General features: G+C 36.3%; 1 protein-coding gene across 1 annotated transcript; it reads left to right on the top strand.

Moving 5' to 3' along the window:
- Positions 1-455: 455 nt before the first annotated feature.
- On the top strand, positions 456-10818 carry GMNC (geminin coiled-coil domain containing). Its single transcript, XM_021933931.2, has 5 exons — positions 456-683; positions 2848-3022; positions 4691-4779; positions 5914-6030; positions 7754-10818. The coding sequence occupies exons 1-5, from the start codon at positions 456-458 to the stop codon at positions 8372-8374; spliced, it is 1230 nt and encodes a 409-aa protein (XP_021789623.2). The 3' UTR covers positions 8375-10818.
- The last annotated feature ends 8750 nt before the right edge of the window (positions 10819-19568 follow it).

The raw sequence follows: 19568 nt of genomic DNA, 5'->3' as shown, positions 1-19568 counted from the left end.
CACAATAGGAACTGTGAGAATAAAAGGTAAAAGACAGAGGAAATCAAATTCTTTAATTGAAAGATATTAACATACACCAAGTGTTCTTAATTATAATCATTTATTATAATGTGAAGAAAGGTACAATACAAAACGACAATAAATTTGTAGCTTAATTATTTCTACAAATCTTTGTTGAGCACTTATTACAGGTGAGAAAGTGCTCCTGGTATTTTGGAGACAGCAGGGAACAAAATAAACAGGAATTGTTATTCTAGTGAAGCTTACATTCCAGAATGGATATATATCACCTCCACGTTTAACACTCATTTCAGAAATAGGGGAAAGTAAGACACACCCAATAGGAAAAAAAAAAAAAAAAAAGTCAACTGACAACCTCATAAAGCAAGTTAATATTGCTATCGCGTAGCCAGAAAAAAATACCCAGGAACCATACTAACTCTGGGGCTAGTTAGATGGGCTTCCCTAAAGGCTCCCTTGATCCCTGTGATGCCGGTTTGGGATTTTCTTACCCTACGTCCAGACACACCCGGACCATCTTCCCGCCCGGCCCGGCTCGGCCCTGTCCCGCGCCGCGCGTGGAGCGGGAGGGAGCCCGGCCCTCGCGTAGGTACCGGCTCCGGGGTCGCCGCCAACCTCCGCTGCCCGTCTCCCCGCCCGCGGCAAGTCCACACTGGGGCCGGGTTTGAAGCAGCGCCGCCGGAGGCGGAGGGCCGGAGGTCCTGCCTTTGCCCCACGGCCGGTGGCCAGCTCGGCAGGTCCCTGGTCCCGGCGCGGTGGTCGCCCAGAGCTTGAGTGACTTTGTCCTCTGCTGGGTGACTCCTGGCTCACGTCACCAGTTTGACAGCCTCTCACCAAATCAGAGAGCGGCGCTCGCCGGGAGCTCTGGGCGTCACCGGGAGCTCCCGCAGATTAGAACTCGCCTCTCCTAGCTCCTCCCCTCAGTCTCATTTAAAGCTCCCACTGGTTTTCCTGAAAACTTGAGTGGGCTCAGTTTCTGCAGCGCTTTCTTCCACTGCAAGATGGTAAGTGAGGAACTGGCGTTAGCTAGTCCGCTGGCAAACGTGGGTCTCTGGAAGTTAATGAGCTTTGCATTTAGAATTTATTCCACCTTGGGAGCAAGATTTCTCTGCTACCCACCAATTAAAACAGATCCTCTCTGCTGCCCTCTCTTTTCGTATCCTCTATCTGCTTTCTCTCTCTATGTCTCTCTCTCTCTCTCTCTCTCTCTCTTTCTCTCTCTCTCTCCCCCCTCTCTCTCGCCCTCTCTCCCTCTCCTCTCTCTCTCCTCTTTTCTCTCTCCCTCCCTCTGTTATTACTACTTTCCTTACTTTCTCCCCAACTTCCCCCTCCCCCTGCACTCTCTTTTCATTTCCACCTCTTCCTCTAGATTATGCATATATTTGCAAACACTTGGACATGAACTTGTCTAGGGATATTTGGGGTTTGTTTTCTTCTCAGGTATCAATTGCATAATAGCTTAGCTCTGATTTAAAAAAAAAAAAAATCTCAGGGAAGGAGTCTGCAAACACACTTTTATAATAAAAGAAAATTGCACTTGATCAACTTTTGGCTGAATTTCTTTGGTCTGCACTGCCCAAGCTGGACTTGCTTCAGAACTGGAATTTTTCAAAACTTAAATTACTGAGAACATTAACAAAGTGTGATTGAATTGACTTAACTTTTTTTTCTCTTTCTTCTTCTTATTTGTTTTCTCTCTGTTTACGTTAATGCCCAGAGAAGCTCTGTAGTAGTCAAAAAGAGTTTTTCCAAAGCTGGGCTCTGCTAAAATGAATGGTTTTTACCTGATTAAGCATTGACAGATAATTTAAATTTAGTGTTGTACCAATTAACCCAGGAAGGCTGCATACCTGCCCCTGCCTGGACATTTGGAAAGACTGTGTGTCTGAGGTTCAAGAAGTGGAGGGCAGGAGAGTGTTCACTGGATCAGAACACAGTGGAGAATACATGCCAGTTAGTGACAAGATAACTTCGGAGGAGCATGAGCCCTAGTGATGGACAGAACTAGAGCTTGCTGTCTTTGCTAACAAACTTCTTTCAGCTTTGATTATATGTTTACTTGGAGTGACTTTATGCTCCTGTGCCTAGTGTTGGGAGCAAAATGTTTTAATTATCTCCGGGACAGAGATAGATAGATAGATAGATAGACAGATAGATAGATAGATAGATAGATAGATAGATAGATAGATAGATACATAGATAGATAGATAGATAGATAGATAGATAGATAGATAGATAGATAGATAGATAGATAGACTAGATAGACTCAGCCAGCAGCATGTTAGGTCAGAGGGAAGAGAAAGGAAGGAATGAGGCAAGTATGCTTCAGAAACAAAAATGAAGAGGTTAGTCTATATTATGTCATATCCATTTCAGCTTTAGCATTCTGCGTTCTTTGTCCTTCAGGAGTTTTTTAGAAATATAATTAAGGTATTTGCTAGAAAGAACCAAATAGTTCTTATGTTTTTGCATCATTAAGTAGAATTCCCTTTATTTAGATCTTGGGTAGACTATTAGATGAGCTGGACGTTGCAACAGAGAATCCTTCTGGATATGTACAAATTTTACCCATTCAATGCTAGTCTGCTCTTTTGATCAAAGGGCTTAAGGGAAATTCTGGGTAAACCAAGAAACTCATTCCCTTTTAGTAATTGTAATTCGACCACCCCAAAATTAATATGGATCTATACTTAACACCTTTTCTGATTTTTTTTCTTTATATTTCACTGCATATAATTTCGGTACTTCTCCCACCCTTTCCCCCTTTTAAATCTCCATCACCCCATCTCCTGGGACCCTGCACTCCCCCCACTCTGAATTTCACAGAACACCATTCTGCCTTGCCAAGACCAGTACTTTGTAGGAGGCCAGAGCTATAATTGCCCGTATTCCACTACAACGTCAGAATCTAGTGTTGACGTTTCCACGGAGACTTGGGTCTCTTTCTGGGCTGCTGGTCTCCTGGACAACAGAGAGCTCCAACAAGCACCACAGGCACAGGGTAAGTTCTGCTCTTCTGCTTCCCTGACAGATCTGGAGCTCTTTTCCATACCCGTGGCTACAGAGCATCATGGGCTAGGACTCTAGAATAAGGGACGATATGGAAAAGTTAAGTAAACCCAAGGACTCCTGATTTTTACAGTCAGAAAGCCTGCTCTTTTACACTTGCCAAATGGTGAAAATGGGATTCTTTACCTTGCCCACTGGATAGCGTGTATTTCTCCCTACACTTTATAGTTCTTGGAGAGTCTTATCTCACTGTGGGAGTGTGAGTCTGGATCAAAGTTTTCTAAACAACACACCAGCAGAATGTCTTTGGAATGAGGATACCAGTTGGAACACTTCTTTTGGAATTCAAGAAAGTTTCCCTGAGTTTGAGAGAAAAGCAAGGAATACTAGCTTAATTTTTATTTCATAGAGGAAGTTCCATGGATAGTGTGTTAGAAGTGGAAAAAGGATTCCCTTTTACACACAAAAAAAGCTTCAACTTTGGAGAGAAGTATAGCATTGACATAAAATGACATATTAATTTTGATCTGTGGCATGCGAGCAATATTTATAAGTATTAAAGAAATGTCTGTGTTAAACACTCCGGTTTCTTAAATAATTCTCAGACACCCTAGAATTAAATATCCATACCATTGGTTCTGCCACATGATTCGTTTTATTTTTTAAAAAGACACAAACAAAGGAACTCAAAAAATTAAAAGCACGCTTAAATGTCACAGAGGATGTTGTTGAGTATTAACTTTCCACTACAAGCAACAGTAAAAACAAAATGCCCAAGAGTGTGAACCCAAACTACTTATGCCGTTTTATTCCTATCTCCTTACTCATCATTTCACTTTAATCAAAAATATTTCAGTATCCACAGTATAACCAGAGAAGGGCAAGAGTCAAAACTGTACTAGATGAAGAAAAGAAAGTAAAAGTAAACCCGGTTAGTATGCCCATAGTTTTTTATTGATAGATAGAGCTAACTGTCAAATATGGGGGGAAAAGCCACTCTGAAAAAAAACATTTATAAAATATACAGATTAAAATAGTTGAAACAGATAAGGTCTGGGCACAGTTTTGAGATTTTCATTAAGATCTTCAAAGAAGCAAGGTCCAAATAGTTTTAAAGTAGAAAGTGCTACCACATAAAATTCCAAATAAATACAGTCCATTAGATTAAAACAGGCAGGCAGACAGGCAGAGAAACTAGTAGCATTACAGATTAGAATTTAATTATAGAGCCAAACAATATATTATCAAGTGCTCAAGCTTAGAAAGCAAGATAAAAACTAGAAAAACATAATGGAATTGCAATGTTATGCCGAGTTTGGGGGGGGATCAGTAATATGTGCATAAATTAATGACAAAGACTGGACAGTCTTTATTAATTTATCCAGCAGGAATACATATATTAGGCAAGAATGTGACCCCTTCCTGCTTATAAAAATTTACCTCTTTAACTGCTATGTGATCCAGTGTATAAATATTTGTTTCTCTCAGCTTGCTTGCCTTTTCTAGAAAACTTTAAATGTCTTGTTTTCCTGTATGGCAGCAATAGCTGTTTAAGAAAAACAATTGAACCTACTAAACTTTCTGATTTGATTTGATAAGTTTCTTTATTACACAGAAACTACAAGACTATTTTCTCAGTTATCCATTTGTATTTTCACAGATTCATTCAGTGACTCAAATTTTTCTCTTCCGGACTTGTGCTCATGGGAAGAGGCTCAGCTTTCCTCTCAGCTCTACAGAAACAAGCAGGTATGTGTAAGTCAGAGAATTGAGACTGGTCATGTTCTGCGTGGTCCGTTCCCCACCGTTAATATCTTGCTTCTTTTCCCTTTTGAAATTCATGCTGACTCAGTTTAGAACCAAAGTGACTGTGTGTCCACAGAGAGATCAAAGTTAGATGATCAATGTCAGAGAAAAGAAAAACCACCAAGACACTCTAGAAAGGCCTGCAGTCAAGCTCCCACTTTACACATTTTAGCCGTATGACCTTGAATCCTTTGCCTTTTCCTCATTTATGGAATTGTAATCCTTGTGCTGCCTATCTCAGAGGGAATTTGAAAAGATCAAATGATATAATGAGTGTGACAGTATTTTTAAACCGTAACATCGCTAATACTTGGAGAAGAGATAATGATTATAAAATATTTTCCTAAGATTGCTTTTTTCATGTTCTGTTAGTTTTGCCCGTGAAGGGTAATTTAATCTCGTGGACATACAGACAGATCAATCTGAGGCTGAAAGAAGCCGACCCACCTCTGTTTTTATTTTTTATTTATTTAAACGTGCAAGGTAGGAGTCCAGCAAAATCTTCCTAAACATCATTTTCGATATTTAATTTAATCTAGTGGACATACAGACAGATCAATCTGAGGCTGAAAGAAGCCAACCCACCTCTGTTATTTATGTATTTATTTAAACATGCAAAGCATCATTTTCTATATTTAATTTAATCTTGTGGACATACAGACAGGGCAATTTGAGGATGAAAAAAGCCGACCCACCTCTATATTTGTTTATTTATTTATTTATTTATTTAAAAGTGCAAGGAAGGAGTCCAGCCACATCTTCCTAAACATCATTTTCGGTATTTAAACAGTTGCCTGCAGCTCATTTTCCTTCATATCTACCTGATTCCCTTGTGATTACAAGTTTAAAAGTATTATAATCTCGCCAAACGCTTTGCAATGAATGAGAATTCAGAGCACAAAGCTGAACAACTGGGCGTTAGGGGAATGTAGATTTAATTTAGGCTTCTCAGGATGAGGGCTCCCCGTGCTCGTGCTCACACAACAAACACTAGTCAAGTGAAGGAGCAGTGGCATTACTATAAGGTTACAGAGTCAGTACAGTGGAGCAGCCTTCACCACTGTCTGCTTTTTGTAGCTACAAGATACCCTGGTGCAGAAGGAAGAAGAACTCGCTAGGTTACATGAAGAGAATAATCACCTCAGGCAATACCTGAATTCTGCTTTGGTTAAATGTCTTGAAGAAAAGGCCAAGGTACGTGTGTATCTACTTTATAAGAACAAAGCAGTGATTTGAGAAAGGAAATGATTTATGTCTGACTCCTTGATTAAACAGGGTATCTTGATATGCATTTATGAGATAGATGATTTTTCTTAAGGAAATATGGCTCTTTCACAAGAATTTTTATCTATCATTTCTCTGAAGTACCTCAGGTGTCAGTCATATATTACAAAAGAAGTTGCTTAAAAATCAAATGCTAGTTGGGGGTGGGGGTTGCTGAGACAATCAGGGTTAATCAAAAGGCAGAATTAGATGGATGGAATACTGGTATGGGAAGCAGATCTAAAAGACACTCAGTTCTTTTAATAATCTGTTTGACTTTAGGCAAATCATTCTTACTTAGATCCTCACTTCACTTCATCTGTAATGGATGGTCTAAAAGGTCCTTTAAAAATTCTGCTAGATCTAAAATGCTGTGAATATTGCCGGAGTCCAAATCTCTTGATTTGGCATTTACAAATTACATTAGGCATATACAATTACCTTATCGTTTAATTCACATTTTTTTCTCCACTTTCAAAATGAGCTATTTCTAACTCAAGGATAAATAACTTGCCTATAGTCTTTTTCTGTTCATGCTCAATTCTTTGCCTTTCAATTTTTTATTATCTATTTGCCATTATGTTATCATTAATGCTTTCATCATCAATCTCTTCTGTACTTCTAGACAAGCTACATTATTTGATATTATTTGGTCTAAATTGATGATGCTTCTTGCTACTGTTACTAAATAGAGCAGTTCGGAGAACAGAAGACACTAGATTTGATTTCTTTACAATTCAGTTGCCTTTGTTAAAAAGAGAATACAACTTTGTTATTTGCCTGGGCTCCTAACTCCAGCCACCATTCCATAAAAGGACACTTATTATATTATTAAGTGATAATAACTAGGCAGTTTGATCTGTTGCTTTTAATAATCTTCCAAGATTTAGAATAATATATCTCAGAGGTGCTTTGAAAGTTAATGAAATAAGAAGAAGCAGTGTTGTATAGTGTTTAATCAGAGGATCTGTCTAGATTGGGGTGACTTAGGTTTATGTCCAAGCTAAATCATTCTCAGCAAGCCATTAATATGTCTGTGCCTTAGTTTCCTCATTAATGAAGATTTTAATAACATCTATATCCAATGAGATAATACATATAATCAGTGATTTATAAATTATAGTCAGTGATAGTTTATTTGTAAATGATAAATATATTATTTATAAATAATATTATTTATAAATAAATATAAATATTATTCATATAAATTTATAAATATTTACTTATATAAATTTATAAATAATATAAATAGATATAAATATAATTTATAATATTTATAAATAAATATAAATGTTATTTATAGTATTTATAAATAAATATAAATATTATTTATAGTATTTATTTAAAAAATGATTGTTTATTTATAAATGATAACTTAATAAGTGAAAGTGCTATTATTGTTATAATAATAACTTGCCTGTGCTGAAATCTTAAAAATATCATCTGGTCCTTTCAACATTTAAGAAAACTGAGCAAAAAATATGATTTAGAGTTTATAGGCAGTAATTTGTCATCACAGATTTTACTTTACAAACAAGCTAATCCAATCCATCTTACTTGTGTGTGAAGAGAAACTTAATCATTTTTTTCGAAATAATTTAGTTAACTAGTAAATATATGAAAAAAGTATAACTTTCAAATATCACTTCCCTAGAAATTGCTCTCATCTGATGAGTTCTCCAAAGCATGTGGAAAATTCAGGAAGGGGAAGAGAAAATCCAAAGAACAAAGATACTCTCCTGCTGAGATTCCCCATCCCAAAAATGCCAAAAGAAACCTCTCTAGTGAATTTGCTAACTGTGAAGAACAAGTTGGGCCCCCTGTGGATCCCTGGGTCCTTCAAACACTTGGGTTAAAAGACCTTGACACTATCGATGACACCTTACCAGCTAACTACAGTGCCCTTGCATCTCGTCCCAGAAGAGTCGCCAGCACATTTTCCCAATTTCCGGATGATGCAGTTGATTATAATACTGTCCCCAGAGAGGATATGCCAATTGACTATAGAGGTGACACAACAACCCCCTTGCACAGCACTGCCACTCATGGAGAAGATTTCCACAGCCTTTCTCAACTTTCAAATCCCCCAGTGGAGCTGAAAACTCTTCCTTACTATACTGCTAATGTGTCACCCAACAAGACAGAGATGGCATTTTCCACATCCCTGAGCCCTCATTGTAATGTGAAAACTCATTCCTTCCACCAGGGACAAGCCTTTGTGCGTCGAGATGAGGAGGGAGGCTGGAAGTTTACCTGGGTCCCTAAGCAGTCTTAGTGACCCCTCTTTTTTATCACAAAGCACTGCCATGAACTGTTTACAAAGACCTCTCTTGCACTTGAATTTGACTATGTGGAATACAGAAGCTATTGCTTAGACTGTCTCCTGCCACTTTAAATGTCACTCTCAATTACCCACCTAAATCTGCAGGGAATGGCTTCCAAGAATCCATAATGAAACATGTCCGCGCTTCTTTCACCTAAATTTGACTTGTTTACACACCAATACCTGCTATTGACATCCTCCCTTTGCCCTATACTTGAAGAGGTGTTTTCCATTTGCTTCTATATTCCTTTAAGACCTAGATACATTTTTCCAATTGTAACCAGTTTAACAGATTTTCCTCTTTTAAGTAGTTGAAATATTCACAGCCCTTTTACTTTTCTCCCTTTGTCATTTCTGAAAACTGCCTTTAGAATGAGCCCTATTTTTGCTTCAAGTACTTACTACTGCATGTTCAAATAGCTGAGGGTGGGGTAGAACAAGTGTCTTTGCCCATCACCACTACTACTGAAGACATGATATGGATGTGTGTACTGTTATGTTCATGGCAGTTCAAAAAGTTCAGTGCCCCATGGTGGCATTGACAAAGTCTCTTAAAACAACTGTAACTTCACTAACAATCAATATCACAGATAAACTTTAAAATTACAAACTTTAAAATTACAAAGAATTTAAATTAGTTTTAAATGCCTCATGATGTATCAGCTTTTATATGTGCCCAGCATTGTTTCTTTAACCAACGTGACTCCAAGAAGAGCATTTTGAGGGACTGTGGTAACAAATCTTGTCATCCTCTGCGACTACCCAGATACTGAGAAACTCTTATTACTGAAAATAGACTAACCTAGCTCAGCCATTGTCTCATTCATTCATTCATTCACATATTTATTTTTTCATTGATCAGTCCACCCAAGATATCTGTAGAATACCTAATGCCTACTTTGTACCAGGCACTATGCTGTGTGATAGTGATAAAACACAAGCAATTTAGGCACTGTGACCACCATCATGAGACTTAGACCTACTCATCTGTTATGACTTTGAGAAAATGACTTCCCTTTTGTGAAGGTTCAGTTTCCCAGCTGTGGAATACAGAAGTTGGACTAGATAATCACTAATATTCTATGAATTGAGGCTGGGTCCTATCAGATTTACTCCAATATGGCAATTTCAGGTCATTGAAGAAACTAAAGAGAAGTCTTTGGATAGGCACTGCGAATATTATGTAGGGTAAACTTTACGTACAATTAATAAAATTCAAAAATATAAGTCGTTTGAAGTTAACATTGGAAATCATTGCTCTGATCACAGTACTTTTTTTCTAGAGGCCATTTTGCAGTTAACTCAGTCTAACTATGTGAGAATAATTTGCATCTAAAAATAGATACATATTAATTTTTAAATAAGTGTGGATAGATTGAATATAAATATTGCTATCAAGGACTTCATATTTCTAAATTTGAAACCATATATTTTTAGTGCTTGTGCTAGTTTTCTTCTTTCCCATCTCTCAAAACCCCTATCATTGCCAGAATAATTTGCACATCTTGTGTGTGCACCTATGTTTTTTAGACAAACTTCAATTAATGATGAAATCCTTCATGTTGAAACCTGTTTTCATTTTTCTCTTTTCCACATCTCAATAAGTCATCTTGCACAATCAATATCTCATAGGTCAAGTGTGTTGGTTAGGATTCTTTGTAACAAAGACCTGCCTTTCATTGTTGTTGCTGTTTGCTTGTTGCTTTATTTTGGTGATGTAAGCAAAAGTCTGTTATAAAATTTTGTTACCACCCACTTTTAAAAATAATTTATGAAGAAAATCCAATATAGTAATTAATATTATTCTCTGGAGTACTTTAATAAGTAGAACACATTCCATTTTCTAAAAAATAAAATAAAATAAATAACTGATAACTGTGCCTTTTGCATTCTGGTGTCTGTGCCCCTGGTTGGTGAAATTTGTCTCTTTTTAGAATAAGAGATTTAAGAATTGGAATTACTGTACTTTAGTACACTAGGAATTGAGAAAGTAATATAACTAATTTTGAAAGTCTGATAATCAAGCTGTAAAAGGAAATGTATCAGTTAACAAATATTTATTTTGCATTCCTTGTGTGCCTTATCATGTGTTAAGTACCATGAGGATACACCCAGGCTTAGCACAATGCATTTGGTATATAAAACAAAACTACACAAAATGTCATAGCTTTTGATAGCTTTTAAGTGAAACTTAATTTTGGCCCAGTTTAAAGATATTACAGAACATTTGGGATAAAATGTGATAAGTTTTCCTGGCTTATATCATGGATGATATTATGGAAGACAATTACCACATGTTTTTGAAATCATGTCTATAAATATTTAATATGCATTTAAATTATGTATAGGAAATTATTTTGTTCATGTTTGAAAATTAAACATTTCTTTCACCTGAGTGTATGTTTTACTTGTATGGCTTCACCATGTCTCTCTAGTAAACCGCAGTTCATATTTTAAGCGACAGTGGGAAATAGAAATGAAGTCTTTTGTGATTGTGATAACTATTTTTATATTATGCTTAACATTCCCTAATAGTAGATTTTCTTCTCCTGGTTTGTAACCATAATCCTGTGTATTTGCATTTCTTTGTATGATATCTATGGTCAGACTAATGTCTTCAGCATTTAGGGCTTAATGGTTCTTTGCCTTCTCTAGGGTACATTAATGAGGCTTTCAAATGTTAAGTGGCTTAGAGTCCAGTGCCTGCTGGATACACTACTCTCTTAACTAGCCACACATAAAAATTAGAATCCAGTATCGATTTTTAAAATTTGTTAAATTTTCCAATGTCCTCTGACCATCTGAAAGATAAATCATACTTGTATCTCACTAGTATCTGGAAAAAAAGGATGTTGTTAAACTTCAGCTATGAAGGTGATGTTAAAAAATGAGACTATTCAAGACTTCAGTGATGCTAACCTCTAATTTTGAAAAATCTGAGGAAAAGGAACAATGTGAATTAATGGAAGAAATTGTCTGTTTGACTTAATTCAAGAAAATGACTTTTTAAAGAAAGTATGACAAATGGATTTAACAACTCACCTGTAGTACAGATGTGGAGAAAAGTATAGCGTTAATATATCCAGTGATAAGTTTTTGATAAATATTACATCTTGCTTGTAAGGTCAGGGTATATAATTTTACCTGTGTTTCAGTTTACCAAAAGATTCACATAAGATTAAATATTAAATTCTGATTTTTTCTTTATATTTCACTAAACCAAATAGAATTGGTTTTCAAGCTACAAATATATAGTGTATGTTTCTCAACCTATTTTTCATATTTTTATCTATATTTTTTGTTCTATAGAGATAACCAGACATCCAGTTTTAATTCTTGTATTGAATATCCTGCAATTGTTAAATATAATTTAACACTTAATATTTTAAATAATATGATTTCTATATGATTTGAAATATTTCTAATGATATGTAAGAGTCAATTTTGTAATGAATTTATAGCTAATAAATAATGACAAAAACTTACTTCATCCTACTTTTGGCCCTTAATTTGGAAACATTTTTTAGTGAATGGAGCAACAAACCAAGAAAAAGTTTTCTGTACCCATTTCTTCTGTAAATTTTGCCACAGAAAGAAAAAGCATGTCAATTTTCAAGTGTATGAAATAGTAGTATGATTAATAATGGAGGTATTTATTCAACAGATACAGCCTCAGCTGAGATACAGACTCAGGGTCAGGCTCAGCTGAGGATATAAAGATGAAACATGTGTTAAAACTAACTTGGCTATAAATGAGAGGAACATAATTTAAACATGCTTAATCAAAGCAAGAGAATCATTGGCTCTCATCACTGATGTTTATATTTCCAGAATAGTTGGATCTATGTGCTCAAAAAATGTCAGCAATCTGGTTTGGGATTTCAAGCAAGGCTATGATTAGGAATAGATTATTAAATGGTGTTACAAAAGCGTGACAGAAACCAACATGGGATAAGGTCTGTAAGCTTAAATAGCAATCAACATCTCATAAATATTCTCTAGTTTTGTGAAATTCCACCTCCAATGAGCAAAGCCTCAGTTAAATGTTCCAGATTGATTTTAGTTATACCATGAGGAATTATGAAAAGATTAGGGTATCCACATATGAAAATTTTGAACAGGATTATCTTGAGGCCACTATATAGGTATATAGCCATATTTTCCTCAAGGAAAGATTAATATCAAGAGACGGTGATTTGGAACTTGCATCTCAGGGCAGTAACCTCTCTCTACATGGAGATTATTTTGTTATCAGTCATGGATAACCTGGATTTTATTTAGTTTTCTTACAGCGGTACTTTTCTTTCCTTGGAGAAAACTATGAATAAACTTCACTCATTTTAAATAATCCTTGAATAGGGATGTCATTGATATAAGTTATTTCAAATATATTATCACCATATGTTTCATGTCTTTATTTCTATTTTAAAGATGAGAAAACTGGTTCTAAGTGTGATATGGGCCACATTATAATAGTTGAGGCCCAAGATAAACCCTGGTGCTGACGTTAGGTCTAATACCCTTTCTGCTATTGTTGCGGAACTTTCTCCTTTGTTCAGCTAAAACCAGTTTTTCGTCACACCAATAGGAGAGATTAGGATCGTGGACACATAGAAGGGTGAGGAGTGGAATTTATTAGGCAAAAAGGAAAAAGGAAAAATAACTTTCAGCAAAGAGTCCTGCAGGCAGGTTTCCTGCCTTACATATTGAAATCCCAGGTCACCGCACAGGAACAGGAGAGGCCAGGCTCCTCACTCCTGCAAACGGACACGAACTTCTTCAGGCTCTTCCCCATCCTCCCAGTGCCCAGGTCAGCATTATTTAGACAGAATCAGTCGGGAAAGGGCAGGCTTTATCCAGAACCAGCAGTCCGGTTTTTCAGTCTTCAGGCTGTTTTAGGCTTGAAGGCAGGGTTTTACTGGGGACACTTGGCTGTCTCCTGTCTCTATCACTATCATACATAATGATAATATTTGGCACTAACAAATATGCTTACAGTCAACAGACTGTTAGAGACTACTACAAACCTCAGAGAGAGCAGTGTAAAGTATGGAGGAGCTCTTAAACCTTTGCTTACTTTCAACAGAAGGATATTCTGGTGTGAAGAATCTCATTATTGCTAACAGGCTTGTTCACAAGAGACCTAATTCATCCTCCATCATTCCAAAAGAGAGAAGTGTACACATTGAAACCCATTTCAGAAATTTGGATGAGGAGAGTAGGATGGAAAAGGTAGGTTATCATGGTGGAAAGTATTAATATGCTTCTTAAACAAAAAAATTCAAATAAAGTGAAGGGAAATAAATCTCTTTCTCAATTACCACTACTAATATTAAATCCTAAAGTAGCAGTGTATAAATGATCCTTATGAAAGTCTTTCTCTTCTTCCTTTAATACAGAAAATAAATGTTATACCTGTTCAAGTAATAGCATTACTCCCTTTACTGTCATTCCCTTTCAGTATAACTCAAAGGGAAAGTAAAACAGTGAATAGTCACAGTGAATAGTCATACTTATAAGCTGACTCGTTCTAACACACTAGAGACAGTCTATCCTCACACTTTGGAAATCAGGGGTTAATTGATACCTTTTCAGGAACATGACTGATGTTTTTGTTGTTATTTCTACGCCAAGTTTATAATCTGAAATAATAAGGCATAGGAAGCGTATTTCTAGGTAATTTCTCATTTCAAGAGAGTCCTTAATCCCAAATGACTAGCCCCTCAGGGACAAGGCCCAACTATCTCAGGAGCTTTATAAAGATTCTCTCAGGGCCCTCCAGTTGCGTGAAGTTGAGAGCAAGAAAAGCTCTGTAATGAGTATGCACTGAGAATTCAGAATCCCTTGTTATAATCAGGCAAAAGGCAACACACACCTTCCTTTCATTTTGCTCTCCTAGGATGTGCCATATTCCAGAAGCCACAGAGTTCTTCTTCCACCCCCTGGCCCACAGGGAGTTTTGGGTGGAACCTGGAAGTGGCATCTGCACAATGCCAGGTGGCCCCTCCCATGAATAGAGCTGTGTGCGCACCCCAGGAATCTCAGTCTTCTTGGGGAATTAGAGCACCGTATCGCCAGGGCCTTAGCCTTTTCTTCCATTGTTTTTCAGAACCATGACTAGTCCCACCCAGCCCATCCTGTTGTTCTCCCTCCAAAGACAATAGTTGTTATCAGCATGCTGCTTCCTTTTGAAATGATAAAGGATGAATCAGGTTTCTTGGGAGCCATCCTGTTAACAACAAGAGTAAAAATGGCTGGTGGCTCAGAATAGCCCTAGATGATGAATAGAAATATCCTTTCAATGACCTGGAAATGGGCTTCTAGAAGACAGTTTAATATGTATAGTAATTATTAGGATTTATTTATGTCAGTTGATCAGAATACAGAGATTCCCACTGCCTTTTGTACAGCGCAGTGATACTATGGACAAACAAAGACTGCAGTACAAAAAGTAGGTTCCTCCACTCATAACTATCAATCTTGGAAATTAATTTAACTTTTCTCAGATTCAGTGTATCCACATGTAAAATGGAGATAATAATGTTTGCCCTATATGTTTACCAGTTTTGTGAGATAATCTTATAACTTTTAAGGACTGTGTATATGTTAAATTTCTGTCATATATCCTCAATCTTTGCCTTCATATAGAGTAAAAATCCATTTCAAATTAATTCTCAAATGAAAAGCTTCACATTTCATAAAATGCAACACTATTAAATCAGTTAGAGGTATTTTTACGGATTCAATTCAACAAATGCCCACTGTTTTCCTATTGTCTTCAAAGTGAAATTTTATGTGCTAGGCACTATAGTTCATGTCTTCAAAGAGTTTACCAATTGGTAAGTGGAGGGAAACTAGGAAAGGATTCACCGATGGCATGATATCAGAAACATTCATTGGTTATAAAGTTATAATTGCAACAAGTAGAGGTAGAGGTAGAACAAAAAGCTCAACAGCACAAAGTGTGGGGCCTTTGTAGAGAACGGTAACTTTTCCAGTTGACTACAGAGTGGATTTTTATAAAATGGTGTATATATTCTTGAAATGCAGCAGAAGCTTCTGTACAATGAAACATACAGCTTCTATGAATGTTTTATCAATAATAAAAGGGAAGTAGTGTATATCAAATCCAAAGGAGTGAAGACAATAGCTTAGATATGTTATCTATAACCTTAAAGCATCAGTTTTCATGCTGATTGACACTAGTATCAGTATGGTAACTATTAAAGGTATCCAACTTTCATAGATGTCCTTTTTAAAGGTTTTCAATTTTTCAAGACTGAGGCGGCCATACCCTTTATAGACAAAATTATGGGAATGTAGGTAGTGAAAATTACCGGCTGTTCTTGATGCATATCCACCAGTTTTGTTTCAAAATTATAGGTCATTTTTTAAACATGATATTCCTATACTTCTGTAAAGATCTTAACAGTGCTGTATGTATAACATGAGGACTAGGGAGAGTATACGGTAATGGGCATCATCTTTCTGGAACACACAATGAGAAAAGAGCCTATCCTAACCGTCCTTACCCTTTCCCCATTAGAGGAAGAGGGGGAGGAAACTTCTCCTTTGCAGGCAAATGGAGGTATGCAAGAGAGTCATGTGAAGATGAGGTATGATGGCAAGAAAGGGAATGTAATCTTTTTTCGTCATGTAGTCATGGGCTGCAGCAACATGACCTGGATGTCAGGGCAATGAAAGAGGAGACAGCAGAGTAACCTGGATTCTCAACATTTTTCAACACAAAATAATTACTGTGGTTGATGAAGCACTGCAGAAGTTCAGCAGAAGCTTCTGTTCAATAAACTTGAGACATCTTTATGTTCCCCACCCATCTCTCAGGCAATGATCTGAGCTGCAAGAGGCTGTAGATTAGACATCTGATAGTGTGAGCTGAAGTTAGCAGAAGGAGTTGTGAGAAATGGTCAAGGTAAAGCTATGTAGAAGTTTTTCAGGTCCCTAGAAAGACCCCACAAATATATCACACCAGGAGCATAACTATATAATTTATCGTCCAAACTATGACATTTCTAGAGTGACAAATACTAAACTGGAAGTTACGTTGGGGCAATAGATATAACCCTAGGTCTTTGTCACCAAACCAAGACATATGTCCACAATATGTGGGAAAAAACAGCATTTTTATTTCTGCCAGATAAAGGACATCAATAGCTAGTCATGTTATCCAGGGAAGCAGCAACCATGAGTAAGAATAGGCTAAACTTCATTTTATTTGCTAGATATGAATCCAATTATAAGACACGAAAACAAAGTGTGTCAACAATGGACCTTCTCCTCCATTCTTAAGTGCCTTGGACCACACGTTTAACCCACATTGGAAGAGGGAGATCAGTTATATTATCAGTCCAATCAGTTAAAAGATTAAAGTTTAAAACACATGGACTCAGTTTCATGGACAAGAGTGACATAATATTTATGATATTTACCTCAAAATAGAAAGTATAATTCAACATAGCAAAGCTAAAATCAGCCAAAGGGAAAAATAAAGCTAATTTATCTTAATATTCCAATGAATTGAGGTCTCCCAATAAATGGACTCAAAAGTGTCTGTTGAGAGTGAAAAATTAGTTGGACAAATAAACAGAGTAGGTTTTTTGAGATGAACTGGAGCACAAATGTACAGTAAAACAAATTAGAGTTTCTATGAACTTCTTTTCAGCAATCATTAGGTGCTTATCAGCAAGTCATAAATCACCAAATAAATATGTCAAAGCTTACAACTTTAAATTTCCACATATTACTTCAGTTAAGATATTTGTGTATGAATTTACAAAATTTTTATAAAATGGTGTTGAAATGTGTAATAAATTTTATATGCACACATAGGTATGTGTGAATCTGTATATACATATACATATCAAACAGTAATTTTATAATTACTTTTTTCATAAAAAACTATAATATTTTCAGGTTATTAAAATTTTTCTGCAATATGATTTTCAATTAATGCATGGTATGGCAACTTTGTGAATGTACTATAACATATTTAACTAATTACCTCTTCATATGAAAGTTACTTCCAATTTCCTTTTTTCTTTTCTTTCTTTTATTTATTTATTTATTTTTGTTGTTGTTGTTGTTGAGATGGGGTCTCACTCTGTCACCCAGGTTGGAGTGCAGTGATGCAGTCTTGGCTCACTGCAACCTCCACCTCCTGGGTTCAAGCGATCCTCCCACCTCAGCCTCCCAAGTAGCTGGGATCACAGGTGCATGCCATCACACCTGGCTACATTTGTGTACTTTCGGTAGAGGCTGGTTTTCTCCATGTTGCTCAGGCTTGTCTCGAACTCCTGAGCTCAGGTAATTCACCTTCCTTGGCCTCCCAAAGTGCTGGGATTACAGGCATGAGCCACAGCACCCAGCGCAACATTCTTTATTACATATAACGTAACTATACATACATATACATATACACTATACAGACATAATGTACATACATATACATTATACATATAATGTGGGAACCTCTTGTGGCTACATGTTTTCACTGCTAGTTTCCTGAAACTGTACTTGTTTTGTAAAAAAGTATTTACACTTTTAAGAGTTTTGAGGCCCGGTGCGGTGGCTCGCATCTGTAATCCCAGCACTTTGGGAGGCCGAGGCAGGTGGATCACTTGTCAGGAGTTCCAGACCAGCCTGGCCAACAGGATGAAACCATGTCCTTACTAACAATACAAAAATTAGCCAGGAGTGGTGGCACATGCCTGTAATCCCAGCTAGTCAGGTGACTGAGGCATGAGAATCGCTTGAACCCAGGAGGTAGAGATTGCAGTGAGCAGGAAACACACCACTGCACTCCAGTCTGGGGGATAGAGCGAGACTCAGTCTCAAAAAAAAAAAAAAAGTTTCAAAATAAATAGCAAAAGAAAAAAAGCCCTAGACCTTATCATTGTTTTCTTAATTTGTTTCCACACTGCTATAAAGAACTACCTGGGACTTCTAATTTATGAAGAGAAGAGGTTTAATTGACTCCCAGTTCTGCAGTCACATAGTCTTACGTAGTTCTTCATACCAGTGTGAGGATGGACTAATGCACTGCCTTTAAATAATTTGTTGCCTCATGATGCAAAATCTTACATTTGATATTAACACATCTGCAAACCTAAATTTGGTATAGCTCTCATGTATTGAAATAAAATCCAGGAAAATTCTGAAAATAAAACTCAAGAAAATTCTGGTAGACATATGAATTTTCAGGGTTGATTTGGAAGTTTAAGTTAATAAAATTACTGCAATCAACAGAGCTAACACCTATTTTTTTTTTCGTTGCTAAAAAATTGTCATTGAGTCTCCTAAGCTCTCTGGTCAATTCTGCCAATTGATGAGAGTCTTGAATTTTGAGTATTTGAGTTGAGTGGTTTACTTTGTAAATAATGTACATTATTTTCTCATTATAGATATAATCTATACCTATTTTATCCAAGGATCATATTTTACAGGGTAATTTATTATCAGAGAAAGAGGGAATATCCTACATATTGCAGATAACAAAGTAAGCTAATTTATCAATCCCTCCTTTTCCTCTTTTTTCCTCCAAATAATTGGAAAATGCAAACAGCAGTAATTTCTGTTAAGTGTATTCAAATTTATTGTATATATTTGAAGCCTTTAATATTTCTCTTTGTGCTTTCTCTACATGCTAATAAGATGATAAAGTTATTGCTCATCTAGAAATCTTATACAATGTCTATTTTTCCTGATGCTCATTCCATCATCATGGGCAGATATTTTCAATATAATTTTGGCAAAATAGAGACTGTCAAAAAATTACTTCTATGCAAAATATTGATGAACATTTTTTCCTTTGTACGACTACTGTAACAGTTTAACCCCACTACCACGTGACAGATGGATGGCTCAGCTTGTCTAGGTATAAAGGCATATACATAAAAGACGAAAGAAAAAAGCATTTTTACCATATAAATAATATTAATCTTATTAAATATGAAAAAACTAAGAATATGTTTATACCAATCATTTTATCCATGGATTTTAAATTTAATCAATAGGCTTTGGAGTCTGTTATAACCAACATTTTGAGGAATGCTGACATATTGAATGATTTTAGAAGCATTTAGCCCTCAACTTTACAAAGGCCAATTAAAGCAGACTTCCTATTGTG

This window comes from Papio anubis, chromosome 2, assembly GCF_008728515.1.
Source record: "Papio anubis isolate 15944 chromosome 2, Panubis1.0, whole genome shotgun sequence".
Lineage (NCBI taxonomy): Eukaryota > Metazoa > Chordata > Mammalia > Primates > Cercopithecidae > Papio > Papio anubis.
The sequence above is the reverse complement of the archived record's forward strand: the minus strand, read 5'-3'. Positions and strand labels throughout refer to the sequence as shown.